General features: G+C 42.2%; 2 protein-coding genes across 2 annotated transcripts; both read right to left on the bottom strand.

Annotated features, from left to right (window-relative positions):
- Positions 1 to 1046: 1046 nt before the first annotated feature.
- On the bottom strand, positions 1047 to 2869 carry prrt2 (proline-rich transmembrane protein 2; the record flags this gene model as incomplete). The annotated part of the gene is made up of 4 exons (XM_079492245.1): positions 1047 to 1222; positions 1723 to 1852; positions 2132 to 2436; positions 2773 to 2869. 4 exons carry the CDS (start codon positions 2867 to 2869, stop codon positions 1209 to 1211), a joined length of 546 nt encoding a protein of 181 aa, XP_079348371.1. The 3' UTR covers positions 1047 to 1208.
- Positions 2870 to 4609: 1740 nt separating this feature from the next.
- On the bottom strand, positions 4610 to 18165 carry kif22 (kinesin family member 22). The gene is made up of 13 exons (XM_079492906.1): positions 18030 to 18165; positions 17180 to 17409; positions 16545 to 16672; positions 16184 to 16338; positions 15196 to 15405; positions 13056 to 13452; positions 12606 to 12729; positions 8456 to 8570; positions 8108 to 8294; positions 6249 to 6361; positions 5698 to 5892; positions 5089 to 5148; positions 4610 to 4871 (listed from the first exon to the last, which is right to left on the bottom strand). The coding sequence occupies exons 2-13, from the start codon at positions 17365 to 17367 to the stop codon at positions 4842 to 4844; spliced, it is 1902 nt and encodes a 633-aa protein (XP_079349032.1). The 5' UTR covers positions 17368 to 17409; positions 18030 to 18165; the 3' UTR covers positions 4610 to 4841.
- Positions 18166 to 18445: the final 280 nt, after the last annotated feature.

The raw sequence follows: 18445 nt of genomic DNA, 5'->3' as shown, positions 1-18445 counted from the left end.
TCACTCACACACTCACACACACACACACACACACACACACACACAACTGTGGCTCAGTAGTTCAATAGTATCACATTATGAAATTACTGCGGTCAAAATCTTTTTTCTTTTTCTTTTTTTTAACAAACATTATCAAAAGGTTGGCTATAACTTGTAGTATAATTTCAATGATTAAAAGCAACGTAGCTTTATGGAAAACTCATGGTGAATGTTTTTCGAGTAACTCATGGTTTTCAAAAATATCTCGTCCTCCTGGCTCCCCTTCTGCAATTTATAAAAGCATTTATCGGTGTAAAGCAGATGTCAACATACATAGGTCAAATTACAGGTATTTGATGTACCCCCTTTACAAACTATTTTGTGACTTTGCCAAGAGCACAGGTTCACAAAGCAGAAACTTTTCCTCTTATAAAATCGTTTGGCACATAGATTTACTTTGCAGTGATGACTTTGCCTCCTGCCCAAAATCTTTTATAATCTCCTCCATATTAACACCCATATCCAACCCTTGGCAAGCCTCTTTTTCATCCCCTCTATCAGACATACTCACTCACAAAAAATAAATGGACATAAAAGGACTCTTAGAAGTTAGAAAGACAGGAAACTTACAAAAGAAAAATAATGCATTGAGGAATGGAAAGGGACTCTTCTGGCTGCACGTCTTTCCAATGCAACACATATCCCTAAGCCTCTGTGTATCCAAAGGGATTTAACAGCAAGCTGTATTTCTGATGCATTCTGTCGTCAGTGCAATGAAGGATGGATGTGCCAATTTTTGTCACATCATCCTTTCCGTTTCTTTCACATCGATCGCGCAGTTCCAACAATCTCCAGTGTCATCCAGTGTGTTTTTCTCTGCCCCACCTTGTCTCGATCAATTTCGGAATCAACCTTGAGGAGCGATGTCTTTCTCAAGGACATTTCTTGTGCTGACCAGAATACAAAGGGACAAATTAGTCCAAATGGCTACTCCCTTTCTCCAGCCATCATCACATGGTCAATACTCTGACTCAGAGCAGCATTGTCTTGCAGAATTCTTCTTCCATTAGCAAAAGGATTTATATGGATTATGGAGGAATAAGTAAGCGCTGCATATGGTGTACATTTGTCACAAATCCAGGTAATGACTATAGGTGGTGAAAGAGACAGAGGTGCAGGTATGGGCCAAGTGATCAGTCGTCCTATCCAGTTTCATCCTGGGATGAAACTCACTTCACATTGACTAAAAAAAAGAAAAGAGGAAGCATATTAGTTCAGCAGCATTATATTTTGTAACTCAATAATAAATATACAGTTACACAGACCACAGAGAACACTTATGTAATAAGAGGAAAAGGAAGCGTCATCCAGCCCATGAGCCTTAACTTTCAACGTTATATGTACAATTTCTGCCTATGCGCAAGCTAATTAGGACATCGCTTGGCTTAATAAGTCAATTTGTCCATACAAACACTGCCAAAGTACCAATAGGTATCTGCTTGAACTGCAGTGACCAAGGCTTGAAACATTTAACTGAGCGACCTTCTCATGTATGTCACTCTAATAATCACCAACAGTGATATTAGATCTGCCTGTAGCTACAGATCCTTTGTGGTCAGATTACTGTTTACAATTTAAAAAAAACAATATGAGCTCAGGGAAAACTATCTCACCTAGCATTACTAAATGTAGGGTAAAGAAGGAAGACAGGGTTTCAGAGGTCGTGGCTAGTAGGGGACTCACTGGCCAAGTTGACAATGCAGGCAATGATAATGAGTGTCCCTCCCACCAGGGAGACCATAGAGAGCATCTTGGACACACGTCCCAGACGCAAAGCACCGTCAATGTTCCCCTGTTCCAGACTGTTCTTGGACTATAGGAGATCAAACAAAGTCCGTTAGCCTGTGTTTTTAGCACACAAAAAAGAGAAGAAAAAAAAACAGTTTTAGCCGAAAACGTGCTGAGTGATATGATGTGATGGCACAAATACAGCTTCATGGCAATCTGATGCAGCATTCTGGAAGAGAGATCAAGTTGCAGACCGGAAAGAAAACTAACACAGCACCCTTGAATCAAAGTGAAGCTTAAAGCAGCACTGCAAACTTTGCAAAACAGACCCTGAGCTGTAAAGAAACATTACACTTCCACCTACCATGATGGAGTAAACAAATCCTACAATGTTTATGGGCCAGACGGGGCAGAAGCAAGCCAACACTGCCAGGAGGAGGTAGTCTTTCGCCTTGGTCCGGTCCAAGGGTGGTTCAGTGGCAATGCTGGAACAGCGGGAAATTGACGGTCTGGGGGAGAAGGCAGTGTAGCCGATGGAGCTCGCCCTGCTTCCCTTCCGCGTCTTGCTGTGATGCGGGTGATGAGAGTAGGAGATGGACTGTTGTCTCCGGGGAGGAGTAGCAATAGATGAAGAGGTTGGTTCTTCACAAGATGAATGAATTCCATTACCTACCGTACACATGAGAGGAAAATGAGGAAAAGAAGGCGAAGGCTTGTGTAAATGAAATATTTAAAGTGAATTCATTTGACGGGTGCCTGTTCTCATAGCACTTTTATGAAATACTGGACAATACAACAGTATGACAAGTTACATGGAATCTGACTAGTCTGTAGTCAACTGACCAAGCAGGTATACTACATGCAAGCATATCCCAGATCCATCCCCGCTTGTGTTTTCCTTTTAGCACCATTGTACGGTATAAATATTCAAACAAACAAACTACAGTAATACACTTACCGTTTTCCAGTTTCTCATTGATCACGATGACAAGCTCTCCTTTGGACTTGCTGCGGACGGGCCGCGAGCCCACATGACCATGGAGGAGTTGCACGTGTCCATCAACCGGGCATGGTACAGAGACTTGGCTCGACAGGGAGACATCTTCGTCCATTAGTGAAGGTTGTTCATCTCCATCCCAAATGGTAGCGTCTGGCATCGTGTTAGCAGCCATACTTGGGGAAAGCGCTGTCTTCGCCTGTAGTCCTTATCCTGCTGCCTGTAGGTCTACACCCGGAGGTCATTTAGTGGTATAACAATAACTGTAAACAAAATGCTAACCTCCCCTACACACAGTCATTGCTTAATACAGTTGTTCTCAAACTCATCTCATTTTCATATGATAGATCTGATATGTTTGTATATCCAAAGTATAAAATAGGTTTGAAGTGGTCAAAGTGATTGTGATGCCATAGTAGCCTAACAGTTCACCCACTGAAACCCAACTTTGAGAACTGGCTTAATCCACTGTGACTTCAATTTATCCTAAATGATGATTAAAGAGCACCTCTCATGCCAATAGGTCATAAAATGGATGACAGTTGACAAGTGAGCACAAACACATGGTTGACAGATTATTAAACCTCACAAGATAAAGCCATCTGCAATAAATATGAGCTTTATTAAATAAACAACTACTGCTAGGCCTTATTAACATGCTTATAATGAACGGGGCAGGCCCTTTTTAAATTATGCTTGTATTGGCAAAGGTCTGTGCAGGTGTGCATATACCATGTGCCATTTCATCATGGGTACACACGTACCGTCTTTGCACAAAGGGGCATATGGTCGCGGTGACAATGGAAAGGGAAAACATGAAGCAGAAGGCTATGGGTTGAGGACAAAGCCAAAAGCGGAAAAAAAAATAGGGAGGACAAAAGGCGAATGACAGTGAAGGATGCTCTTATAATCAAGGCTGGTCTAACAAGGCTGTTTCCTGAATGCCAATGACAATCAATCGATAGATTAAAAAACATGCAAAATAGCACTTGCATTGAGGGCACACACGGCGGAATTGCAATGCAAGCCAATAATAAACATGGCATTGCATTCCATGATATACGTGTCAATTCGAATAAAAGCGCAATAAATTATGATACAAAATTAAGACATACCCGTTTTTAATCTATCCTGCGTTTCAATGTAACGTCGATAACCTTGGCACCATAGTGTTTTCAGCTAGATCGGAAGACTGCAACCAAACATCTCTTTACACACACTGAATTGTGCAATTGTAGGCAAACGTTCTCTGTAGTAGATCCGTGCGATCCCCTCAGTTAAATACATGAAAAGGTGTCATTCACCATGATGTCGCGTCTTCTGGAAGCCCTTGCGCTGGGATACTAGGGAGATCCCCGATGGCTGGGTGGATTTTCTAAGCGTAGGCTACCGTGAAATGAATAGTTAAATGAACGTGTGTGGAGGGAGGGATGCAAGTGCAACCTTCGACGAGAACCACAGAAGATCCTCCGCTCTCTCTCTCTCTCTCTATATATATATATATATATATATATATATATATATATATATATATATACACACACACACACTGTATGACAGATCACATCAGGTGGTGACTAATATACAACCCTAGCTATACAATTACAAAATCCACATCAAATTTCGCTTTTTTTTTTTTTAAGGCACCCGGTCTGCACTTTAATTACATCATGATTTTGTAATTAGCCATGCCTGTGATATCATAATACATGCTATTGGATGGCTATTGGATTCATAGATCCTTAAGGGACGACTTTACAAACATTATAAAATGCCAATGTTAGTAATATTTTAACCATCACATAATAGTATATGCAAAGATGATTAGGAAATGAATACACAACGTTGATTGTGTGATATGTGTTTATTAGAAGGCAAAATTGCGCCAACAAGTGGAATATAACGCCATCTACAAAAACACAGATCCATTAAAAAAAAAAAAAAGAATATGTTAAAACATGTTTTAAAAGGGGAGGCTTAAAAGTATCCCTCTATAAAAATACAAAATAAAGGCGAAAGCCACAAAAAAAAATACAATACAAAAGGATGTCATTGCATGGCTGTATATAAAATACGATCACTTCACCATGGCACTCAGGATGTTTGCCTGAAAAGAGAACAATTACCAACCATTATCATTCAATAATATAATTGCAAACATATCAAAGGACAGCTCAGCAAACAAATTTACCAGTCCAAATCACCTTGCTCATTAATATATCTTTTTTTTGTCAAAGGAAATCCTTTAATCTTCCTAAAAATATCTAAAATGGATTATTAAACATTTGATTGTGTGACCTCATTTTTTCACCACATGGGCATACCTTCATGAAGGAAGAAAATCTTTTCTCAGATAAGCCTTCGATGTTGGTCAGATCCTCCACCTTTACGAAGACAATAATTTAGATATTGTCAGATGTTCTTATCTAGAGTGACTTAAAAGTGCAACATCAGAGTCTGACACAAACCCTATAGTCAATAAATCAGGTAAATAAATCATGGTATTGAGCAAATAAGAGTGCAACGAAAAACATTTTAGTGCTAGAAAGAAACTAGGATACCAGGTAAATATCAAACCTAGTATCCGTCAAAATAAAATACAAATGTTAACTGGGCTCAATAAAGGCACATTTGATCATGTACACAACATGTTTATAGAATCGTTGGTAGTCATTTTAATCTATAAAATAGCCGATCTACACGCTCACAACACATCACATTGGAGCACATTGTGAACTTGTAGATCTGCCATTTAAAACAAATAGCAGGAAAATTGGAGGAAAATGTGAATTTCTGAAACATGCAGGTCTTGTATTGGGTTGAGTGGAACTATATTTTCAGATGGGGGGGGGGGGGGTCCATGGCCAAATACATTCATCTGGGGAGCTTTGACATGAAAAAGATTGAGAACCACTGTTTTTATGTAGACCAACCTTGGCAAATTGGCCATTGAGCTCCCTCCATCCCAGGATGAGCTTGGCCTTTTTGTCGCCTATCCCCTGCAGGCCTTTAAGGTCCTTGAGTGAACCTGTATTGAGAATCAGCAAGATCTTCCCTCTAGATTGCTCCAGTATAGATGCATCAATTTGGCCCTCCCAGCATGTTCGATTCTCCTTATCCTCAGGCTCCTAGGAATGAAAACACAGGTTCAACATCAATTAACCAAACGGCACCATCATGGCAAAAGGTATCGTTTGAGCTAAATACAAACAAGGGCATCCAACTACACCAAATCAGTTTAACTAGGTTATACATAGTAGTGACATGAACCATCCTGCACAGACACCCCAAATGCATATAGTAGATCAGGATGAGAAAATTTGCATTTTGTGAAACTTCCGTTTAATTAGGTATGGATATCTTGCAGGGTGCATCATCATGTCTGAGCAACAAGGCTAATCTATTCCACTATGTCAGCTTGTATCGTACACTCACACCCACGACAAATTGTCACGCTAAGCAGAGAGAGGGCTTGACTGCTGACCTCAGACTTGTCTGAAGCACTTTTTCCTCTCTTCTTGACGCAGACAGATTGTTTTTTGACATTTCCAATACGCTGAAGAGGCTGGACCTGAAGAGGCTGGATTGGCTGGGAAACTGTTGGGGAAGTCATAAAGAAACATTTTATAGAAACATTATATATCAAGATACACCACTTCTACAGCATAGTCCTTTACAAAAGAAAATGTATAGTTAGTATATGCAATACAAGTATCAAAGATAGGTTGCCATTTCATTATCATGGCTGCCGAGGGACAAAAAAATAACCCCCATCATCATCATTTGATACATATTGTTTTTCTCCCATATTCCTAACTGAGCCCCTGTATCAGGTGGGGCTTTAATCAATAACCATAGTGACTCTATACGAGGTGTCATAGACTCAGAACATCAAGGTGGCCGAATTTCCCAGAATGGACATCTCTGGAGCTAAAGTCGTGCAGGGATCTGTCGCTTCCAGCTATTCTTAGTGCACCGCTTGGCCGCCCCCTGCCCGATTCAAAAACTAACCCGGTGGTGTCATACGTTGAGTGTGGGCCCAGTTCAGGAAAACTTATAGAGACCTCTCCCTGGTCAGTCCTGTTGCTTCCAACCACCTTTGTTCCATCAACGCAAGACATGACCTTTCAGAATTGGCATGGGAAAGGCATCAAATGGTTTAAAGACCTATTTATAGAGGGGAGTTTTGCATCCTTTGATCAAATTTCTACCTAGACCACACTTCCACAGATTTTTGCAGGCCCGACATTATGTGAGCTCTACATTACCTGGCTTTCCCGATAAGCCTAATGCTAACCCTATTGATGAATTTCTGTCTTTTGATCCGATGATTAAGGGCGCCATTTCAATATTATACGATATAATTTCAAATTCGAGACTACACTTGACCACTGAAGGCTGTACTCATGTAAAATCTGATGTTTTTTTTTCTCTAAGAATCTGTGACTTGATGACATTCATACTTGCCTTGCCCCTGGGCTTCTGTTATAAAACCTAAATAAAAAGATTTTGAAAAGAAAACATCAAGGTGGTGGTGACAGTGAGTGTTACACTGACTGTACAGAGAAGGGGAGAGGGACAAAAAGGACATTTGACACTTTCCTTTCCTGGACTATCATAATGAGTCATCTTTCCTAAATTAAGCTGGTACCAAAGTAAGAAAATTGCATCGCTGTTGCATCCATAATGTAAAAATCCATTTGTAAAAATAGGTGATGCCCATTGGGAACGCAAGCCCCCGCTTGTTGCACCTGTTGTCAGAATAACATGCAGGACCCATTATCAGTATCCATTATCATAGCTGCCAGAGATCTCCATTAGTGACCGATTAATTGGGCCCATGCCCATTTTTTGATAATTGCCACATGCGTGTGCTCATGAGGCCGATTAAATGATTATTTTGAATTCTGCCGACACATTTCTTTGCCAGGATAAAAAGATAAACAAGTGAGAAAGTGATGAAACACTAAATTAGCTCTATATACATTTGAAGCTGATAAATGGGTTCCCTCTCCAGATTGATGTTTGGGGTGAGCCCTACATCTGAGGTGGGATAATTGAAGCAGCAAATAATCTTACACTCGGCTAGTTCAGGGTCATAATACCATATTTTGTTAATCGTTCTTGACCCCATTTTTACTTGTCAATGCCGGGATCCCACACATTTCGGTGGTCTGTCCCCTGCATTGATGCTGGAAAATAGAACCCAACTCTGAAAGACGGGTCAGCAGGTTGACACATCCAGTTTGAACAATGGGTACAATTCTTGAAATGGGTTGATTTGGTTCCAACTGTACACAAGAATTAAATTAACAACACTAAGGATTTTACTGTATAACTGACCCTGCAATGGCTGAACTACAGCTTGCTGTTTCTCAGGTTTTACTGCAGTGGACTTCTTCTGTAGAGGGTTCATTGTGAAGAGAGGTTGCTTGTCTGAATTGAATGGCTCCCTTGTCAAGCCTTTGTCAGCAAGCCGTTGTTGCAGCTTGACCTTGTTCTCCCACTCCTTCTGCTTGTCCTTTAGTGCCTGCAAAGGTATCAGTTGAAAGGAATAGGTTGATCTCCACATTAACACCAAGGATTTGACCAAGTACAATTATAAGACATGATAAAACAAATTCCAGACTAGTTTAAATATATAAACCCAGCAGGCACTGGATTCATGCAGAAGCAGGTTCAAGTCTTCACCTCAATCTCCTTGCGGTATTTGGCCTCATGTTGGAGCAGGTTGAGCCTCTCTTTCTCTTGGCAGTCCTTTAACTGCTTCTCCAGAGCCACCAGTCTGTCAAGCACGTCTGATGGACTGAGACAGTGGAAGGGTGGTAGGGATGGAAACATGGGTTAGCAGGGTGATAGTACAGTCAGTGGGGGAGAATATGGACCTCCTTGCCGGCATTGTACTTCAATGTAGGGCTGAACAATGAATTGACAATCTAAAATCACAATATGAACTACTCAAATAGCAAAATAAAGACTTCTACACCAGGTATTCTAGTGTAGCGTCTAGTGTGGCTAAAAATGCAATAGAACCCCAGTGTGGTCCTTTAAATATAAATGTATGTTGACGCCATCTAATGTGGTTAATGTTAACAATTGAAGCTCAAATTGAAAAAAGGGTTGCGAATGGGATCGCAATGTTAGGCTGACAATTGCAATGAGATAGTTTCCCCCAATCAATCGTTCTGCCCTACTTCACCATGGCAAAACGCTGACAGAAGAATCTGTGTCAAAACACTAGAGCAGCAGCTGTGCTCCTGGCCATTGCAGCAGGCAAACACGCGTATAAACACATTACTCGTTTCTCAGTGAGTTCCCAAATTGGCACGAGAGCAGCAGCCAATGGGCGTGTTGCAATGAGACTCACTCAGTCTAAGCATCTGCTACCAAATCCTGGCCTACTGTGCTGTGTCCACGAACTGCTAAACCGCCATCACATAGATCAAACACAGATAGTCTCAACCAATCAGAATTATTTTGGATAAAACATAAATAAAATGTATTATAGCTTTATCACCATATTTTTCTGCTGCAATGGCAAAGCCGCTACTGTGTGTACATTGAACCTCCATTTATGTCAACCCACCCTTGCACAAGGGAGAGATCAGTGACCTTGCAGGATATTTTTTAACAGTCAACAAAAATGTAAATGCATTAACTGCCTTCTCTATGAACACAAACATGAGTCATGAAGCTCAATTGGGAATATTTATTTGTCGACTGGTGATTTATCTTTGACTGTCGGGTCTGACCGATGAGTTTGTAGTGCTGGTGCCGAGGCGTTATGTACAGTAGAGACTGACATTTTGTCGGGACTCCCGCGGGACACGGGATTCCCGCGGGATTCCCGCGGGATGGGATTCATATTTTTAATGATCCCGTGATCGGGACGGGACGGGAATGAAAGTTAACGGGAGCGTGCAGGATCGTGAATGACGTTGGTCGCGCTGCCAAATTCCAACCAAAAGAACAGAAGCACCCATTTTTGTTGTAGTCATCTTTCTGTGAGCCAACACTCTTTTGCTGACACAGGTCAAAAGAACTACATAGTTACCCATAATCCAGCAGTGCTAGTGCTGCCTTCCACAACACAAAAAACTCCTCTATGCAATCCAGTCGGGCTGGACGTCTTTTACAGTTTTATATGAAAACATCGCAATGCGGCCGTGTATGATTCTGCATCGCGCCGGTGCCGTGATTTAATCGATTATTTATAAACCAGATCATCCTGATGCATTTGTTTCCCCTGGCAGTGGCAATGTTGCAACTTTCAATTGTGATGCTACGTTAGCTACATGCTAACGCTGTTACTGTTAGCTAGCTCCCTGAACAGCTGTCTGAGCGAATGTCCCATACACCAGTGGTTCCCAAACATGTTTGTGTCAAGGACCCCTAAATCGACATTTATTAGCCCGCGGACCCCCATTTGAAAAGATGCCAGGGACGGGGACCCCCATAAGAGAAGATTTTTATTACGGTTCAACTTCTAGCTGTGATTCTCAACCATTTTAATTTCAAGGACCCCCAGTTTGACATGCATTAGTCTACGGACCCATGGCATTTTTATCGCTGGGACCCCCAAATTATATTGTAAAATCAATCAAGTTAATTTAACTCTGAGTGTATACAAATGGAACAACATTTGGTTCCATTTGTACACTCCCATAACATAATTTGTTAGACCCATAAGGGTCCATTTGGTTCCAAACTATTAATTAGCTGGGGACCCCCTGGAACTCCCTCAAGGACCCCTGGGAACCACTGCCATACACACAGACTTGTACACTGAATAAATATTCATATAGAGTTAAATTAACACCGAGGGGTTTTTTTTATCTTAATTGACAAAGCACTTGTTAACTGTTAAGCTTTAAGTTCTGTTCAGGGAAAAACAGTGTCAATGACTAACTAAAAAAAAAAAAAAAAAACAGGAGCGGGATGGGAGCGGGAGTCATTTCGAGTGGGAGCGGGATGGGATCAGGAGTCATTCTACAGGAGTGGGACAGGATGGGATTTTTTTTTAAACTCTGGCCCAGGAGTGGGACAGGACAGGATTTTTTCTGTGGGAGTGGGACAGGACAGGAGTGAAAATCCACTCCCGTGTCAGTCTCTAATGTACAGTAGGTCTAGCAAAACAAATTAAAATAGACAATGTCAGTGTAGTGATAAATACGGCTACAGCAGACGGCCTCAACCATCGGGAATTTAATAATCCATTGTCTGAAAGTAGCATTTTACATGGCCACACTGGTCCGCTGGTTGACCAGAGGGGCTGTGCTAAAATTATTTTCAATTAGGATACGTCGGAAATTGGACTACTTCAAAAGTGTTCGACAATGCTTGAATGGGCCGGTACTCACCGGTGGAGTGTACCAGTTCTTCAGTTTGTGTTGGAGCAACATTCAAACTCATTATTGTACTTAATGTTTCCATGGATTTTATCATTGTCTCCATTGTCTCCACCAGGCCGAAGGCATGGGGAGAGAGTATGTTTTGCACTCCGTCCGTGTGTGTGTCCGTCCTTCCTTCCTTCCGTCCGTCTGTTACCAGCTAATCTCCGGCACCGTTAACCCGGTCGATGCCAAACTTTGCACACACACTCCCTGGATGCCAACGATGAACCTCTGCCCCACATTTTCCAGAACGGCCTGTTATAGCGCCACCATGAGGCAGCTTTTCACATTTTTTACCGAAAACTGCACCGATCTGCGTGAAACGTTGCATGCACACTCCCTAGAGGCTAAGGACAAACCTTTGACCTGCACTTTCCGCATCTGCCTTTTATAGCGCCACCAGGAGGCCGACTTTTGTAAAACACATTTTTTTATATTACTCCTCCAGATTCTGTCCAAAAATCTCACAAATCATTACACAGTATCTCTATGGTCATGTGCTCAAGTCGGATCTGTCCGATATTTCATATTCCATCCTAATTGGCTATAATTGGCTTTCACAGTTTGCAAGATTGCCCCGTTTTGAACAAAAGCCTCAAATCATGAACGCAGCATGCAATTTACGTGAAATCTTTCACACATTTTCTTACTAGGCTGAGGAATATATCCCACCCTTTTCACATTGGCCTGTTATAGCGCCACCAACAGGTTGATTTTTGCAAAACACATTTTTGGAACAAAATGCCTCAAATCATCCAATTGCCATCAAAGGCGTATAAGAAATGGCACCCTTTTCACATTGGCCTATTATAGCGCCAACAGGAGGCCACAACCTGACCTGTCCTGGTGGAGACCTGTGCCCAGATTAAAATTAGTTTCAAAACATTGCTTACAATCCTGTAATGAACAAAAATAAATGTTTCAGAACATTTGTAGAAGAAAAAAAAATGTTCCGCCCCGCCGGACTTTCTCAAGAAAACATTTGTAGACCATCAGGTTTCGGTGCCATGCGCACACTTGTAGGTGTGTAGCATTAAGTGTACTGAAACTGAAAGGCTGCAAACACTGTAGGCAGAAAGCTCCTATATACAGTACCGGTATATGCCTAACAAAGTATTAAAATGTAAATATGCAAGATCTGAAATCAGTGTGTTTTGGCCAAATACTATGACAAAAAGTAATCAAGCTCGCACAAAGTTGCGTTTTGACGAATCCTACGTAACCTCGATGAGTTTGACATGCCTAATTTAATGGCATTATTAAAATGTTTTGTCCTGCATGCATTGGCTGTGTGTAGTACACCAACAAAGAGTGTCCCATAGCGTGTGTGCGCTCTACTCTAAATGGCAATATTAAAATGTTCCGTCCTGCATGCATTGGCTGTGTGTAGTACACCAACAAAGAAGGGAGTCCCACAGAGCGTGTGTGTGTGCATGGGGGGTTCCAACCTGTGTGGAGGTACTGCTGGGGGCGAGGGAGCCCCTTGCTCAGTCTTCTTACTTCCTTTTTTTGGCTTCTTTATCTGGGGCTCACTAGAAGCTCCAGCCTCATGGTCGTCTCTGGCTCGCTTCACTGGAGTGCGAAAGCAGAGGGGAAAACAACAACATTGGCATTCTGCACCTTTAGGCACTTCAGCACTCTCTGTGGAGCTTAGAGCCATCCAAATGAAACTGGCAGTCTCAGTAATGGCAATTGCAGTGCTTACACAAATATACAAAGCCCACAAATACAGTAAATAACTATCATGAATTTTCAGCAAGAATGCTAGAATGTCACACAAAGCAGGTAGGTGTGTATAAAAACCTTGACTTTAACATTTAAATATCAAAAGCTTCTTTACTGCAGGACTTTAAACTGTATCCTAGCACACACCCACACACCTGGTTTCCCTTGCTCACCTTGCGGTACAGGGACCGTCACGGTTTCACGCACAAACGGCTTGTTGACGATGAGCTTGGACTTGGAGGCGAAGTTGAGGGCGGTGAAAGTGTCAAAGTAATATTGGTACTCGGGCGCAATGTTAGTGATCATGACTGAGTGAGCTGAACCACCGAGCGAGTCCTGGAGCAGCCGCGTTAGCTTGCTGTCCCGGTAGGGAACGCGGACACCAGCGCCAGCGTTGAGGGCATCCACCACCTTGCTGAGGGTAAAGAGAGATAAATTGATGGCACCGCTCTCCTTCAGGCGGATGCCCTGGTTGCCCGTGCGGCGGTTGTCTTCGGAGCCTGCCAGGTCCACCAGGTACAGCTTTCCAGTTTGCTGGCGGTAAGGAGGTGCGCGCTGGGTCCGCACCACCTAATGACAAAGGGCAGAAGAGACAGAGGTTTGGTATGGAGAGCAAAGAACTGGACATCAACTAATGCAGTCCTCTGAAGCCCTCAGTATACCATGAGAACAGTCTAGAAACTTGGAAAATAAGCTCAATTTGAAATATGAAACTTTCATATATTCTAGATTCATTGTGCACAAAGTCAAACTGAAATATTTAAAACCTTTATGAGACCACTAAAAAAACATTTATAATACAGAAATGCCGACCATCTGAAAACTTTGTGCACTCAATGTGGTCTGGGCTACTTTTAAACACATTATTTCATCAATGGGGCATGGCATAGAGGTGATAAGCACTGTTGAGGCGTTATGGAAGCCCAGATTTGCTTGGATAGCAGCTTTAAACTAATTTGTATTGTTGAATCTAGTGTTTCACACCTTCCTCTTGACAATAAAACAGATTCTCTGTGGGGTTCAGGTCAGGCCAGTTGGCTGGTCAGTTAAGCACAGTAATACCATGGTCAGTACACCAATTACTAGTCATTTTGGCTCTGTGGGGAAGTGCCATGTGCTGCTGGAAAAGGAAATCACAAATCACTATATCCATAAAGCTGTCAACATACAGGAGCATACAGTGCTGTAAAATACAGTGATGATTTGGGGCCATGTTATCTGCATGGTGTTAGTCCACTGGCAGTGAAAACCTCACACTGGAGTCAACACAGCCATCTACCAGGATATTTTTAAGAGCACTTTGTGCTTCAGTATGTTGACACGCTTTATGGAGATGCCGATTTTTCCTTTCCAGCTCAATTTGGCACCTGCCCACAGTGCCAAAACTACTAGTATTGGTGTACCGACCATGGAATTACTGTGCTTAACTGACCAGCCAACTGGTATGACCTGAACCCACACATACGCCGTAATATAATTTCATTTGTGTGTTCTAAATAAAGTGTTTGTGTTGATTATTGTGATTTCCCTTGATCTTTATCCTTTTTAGTATACTATTCGTTTACTATAATTAGATGAATACACGATCAACACTAACACTTTATTTAGAACACACCCAAATCAAATCATAGTAACAATGTATGTGTTCAATTATTCAATCGAAGCAAACGGCATAAACAATATTAGTTTGCCTTTCTGTCGTGCGTGCCAAGCTGTCATTCTCTTGTATTATTTACCACCAGTAACATCGTGTCTCGGAGGACAGTCAAGATGGGCATTGTCGGTAGGCCAATCAGAGGCAGGCGGGGCGTTACCATGTCTATGCTCGGACGTAGAATAGATTCACGCTTCCATAACATCTCAACAGTGCCACAGGCTTATCACCTCCATGCCACTCCCGTTGATTACATAATTTGTTTAAAAGTAGCCCAGACCACGTATTTACTATTTAGTGCACAAGTAACATACTTTTCAGATGGTCGAATTTCTGTATTATAAATGTTTAGTAGTCTCATAAAAATATACATCATAAAATATTCTTATTTTTTTTTCCATGAGCTGTATGCCATAATCATCTAGATTAAAACAAAAAATATTTCACTGTATGTGCAATGAATGTAGAATATATGAAAGTTTCACTTTTTAATTATATTATGGAAGAAAATGAACTTTTCCACAATATTCTATTTGGCTTTTAGACTGAAATGGAGAGCGACACTCAGCAAAGGTTGTCGGGATTAGAATGTGCGACACGCATACCGATTCCCAGACCGCTACACCATTGGTTGGGGCCAGAACAGAAATTACGTTAACCTTGATAAGGAGGACAGCGTGGCTCCGGCTGGACCGCTGGTTGAGCTTGGTGGAGGCTGTGGTACGGTTGAGGTTGGCTGGGACAAAGAGACTGTCAAACTCCTGATAAGATGACAGTGGTGTGTGAGTAAGGCCAGGGATGAGAATGTTCCTGTCCTTGTCCTCTCGGATGGGCAAGTCTTGTGTGCCGGGTGACAGAAGGTCCAATACCTGAACGTGAAGAAAGCGAGAGCGATATCAGTCAAGTAGACAGGTTATATCCTTTATATATTTGAGGTTGAGGGTCAATTTCTAGTAGTAAAGTGCAATACAGAAGAGAACATCGTTTTATTTTCACATTTCTAGACAGAAGACATGTAGCTATTTGCAAAGTGAAGTGAACATGACATGCCAGTCCGTTCAGAATACCTGATATATTGCAGTTAATCATTAAAATAAAATAATTGTACTGCGTTCAGACACGGTAGTGTGGAGCTGCACTCCTGGGAATGGAATTCGGAGACTGAGGTGGGTATGTGGAGGACTGTCCCGACTATGGCCGTGAATGTCTGGGGTCGCCACATTATGCTAATCAATGTATTATGAAAAGCATGGAGAAAATATGACTAAATCGGTTCATTATGAGGTGGACTGCCAGGGTTTAGTTAATACATGGGAAATGCTGGGAGATGAACAAAGAAGGGTTGTTAGTTGTTACAGTATGTCAAACCCCCTAACCAGGGCATGCCAAACTCAATATGCCCAACAAAGAAATCTCCCCTTGGCTAGGAGGCTTATACACAGAACCAGTCAGTGCAGTAAAGAGTTACTATATGGCAGTATAACAAACAGCAGTATGAAAAGTAAATGAAACATTAATATAAATTCATAATTTCACATTTGCCAAGTAATATTAGCATCCAATATTTCTCACAAGGTCAAGAGTGGAGTGGACACAGCACAGGCCAGAATGGGAATAGACAGCTCACACTATGTCCTCCAGTCATACCTTCTCATTGTAGATCTCCAGGTAAGACATGCCAATACTGTAGTTCCAACCATCTTCCTCTTTCTCCTTAGCCTTCACAGTTTTGAAGACACTACGGACAGCCCGAGGGATGACACCTGGCTGCTCTCGACTGCCCAACATGGTATGGGTCTTACCTATGAGTTAGGACATCAACTTAGTATAGGAAGCTGAACAGCAGCGTGTGTACAAAAGACCAAACATATTGCAGAGAATATGGCCAATAGGTTCAAAACTAATCCTAAAAATGAGTTGAATGATTTACGGCATGATTTACTTGACACATAGCCTTTGCATTGACTACTTGCTGATTGAGTAAAACATTTAATAAGCGAGTTCCTACCAGCCCCTGTGGGTCCATAGGCAAAGATGCTGGCATTCTGTCCATTTAACACGTGTGGTAGTACAGGCTTCACTGATGAAAGGTAGACCTCTTGCTGTGTCGATTCCTCACCATGGAAGACATCAAAACTGAAGTAATAGGAACACATACAAATTAACCACAGCATTATGATTATATGAAATGTGAAGTTATATGTTGAACACCAGTTCTCAACAGGAACTCGATCCGAGGGGTCCTTGAGGGCGTTCTGTTCTGCAGATAAATCAATTGGAACCAAATGGACCCTTACATGTCTGTAACTCCGACCAGGTACAAATGGAACTAAAGTGACCCTAACAGTGCGTTTTAACAGCAGGCGACAGTCCTACGAATTCTCCGGAAGCGCATTATTTGTTTATGGGACCCGGTGACTACCGCCGATAGCAGGCGAACGGCCGATAGTGGAAAAGTGGGCGGAGGAACGTCACCCGAAAAGATTAATCTTTTCGCCCGATAGCGGGCGATTAGGCGATGTGTCACCCGATGCTCACCCACTGTTAAAACGCACTGTTATGGGTCCATATGTACACTCCAGGTCAAAAATGAACACTGGATCCTTGAGAACCAATGGTGTAGAAATTGGACATGGTACTGACTGGTATTTGACCGTCTCTGTGGCGTTCCTCCAGTTTATGATCTCCAGATCCTCGGTGCCCAGACCTCGAACACACGGCCCCTCTGCCTTCTCGTCTTGTGCGTCCATATAGGGCCGTAGGCGAACAGTGACGCGAATCCTGGACGTCTTCTTGGTGCCACCATCTTTTAGGGCGACACGTTGAGCCATGTCTGTATCTGTAAGGTCAATTAAAAACAGGCCAGGCCAGGTCTCTAGACAAAAAAGAAAGCTCATGTTAACAGTGATCCTCCAAACAGGAGTAAATGTTACACAAGGAGTTCATTAAATTGTCTCATTGTGAAAATGAGTCTTGAGACTGGTGCCATATATTAGCTGCATCAATATAGATACAAATTAAAAATAAAAGATGTATACATTTAGTTACTTCATTTATTTTTTATAATGCCCAGTGCTGAAAAAAGGTAGACCTCGCACAAGCATCAGTACCCTTTCATTGATAATGTATACCAGAAATATAGCCCGATATGATTTTTATTATTTGTAAGGTTTTATAAACACTTTGCCCACATCTCACATCGGGTTTTAGAGGCCCAGGTTAGAAACCGTGTCGATTACTCGTTGAACCATGGAGATAAACACAGGCCTTCTCTAGTGTAGACAACAAGAGGAAGCTAGCATTAGCAATAGCAAAGATAATGCCACATTAGCGTCGCTGTTCTTGGACAAACAAACTGAAATGGGAACCTGTACGCCCAAGCGACAATGTTATGCAGTACAAAGATAATCAACAGTCTCGCAGACAGTCATAAAACACTGGACAGTATTATTGTATGGTATTGCTAATGCTAACAACATCACGGGAAAAATACCTTTAAAGTCTACGGGGTCTGGGGATGGCCTCTCTTGCTCTTTCTTCTGGACGGATCCAAGAAAAACTTTCAAATGAGCAGCGGTGAAGCTGCATTATGAAACTCAGCCAATCACAGTGCCGCATAGTCAGACCTCCATCTCGACCATGATTGGCTGAATGTCTGATTACGAGAGACTAGCCAATCAGGTTTCGGTCAAACGGTCGTTCGTCGTGGGGTCGGTTCGCTTTCCACTGCTGAACAGGTCTGAGCGGATACGGAAACGGTGCCTGCATGCATGTGTGTGCTGAAAATACCGGATACAGTACAGGCGGGCTGTAGACCGGATCGGAGCACGGAACAGTAAATAGAAACTGGCTTTCCACCTTACTATCTATGCTATGCTTTACACAGGCACCGCACTACTACTACTACGC

The sequence above is a fragment of the Electrona antarctica genome (genome assembly GCF_951216825.1).
Source record: "Electrona antarctica genome assembly, chromosome: 22".
Lineage (NCBI taxonomy): Eukaryota > Metazoa > Chordata > Actinopteri > Myctophiformes > Myctophidae > Electrona > Electrona antarctica.
Note: the sequence above shows the minus strand (reverse complement) of the source record. Positions and strands in the feature narration are given on the sequence as shown.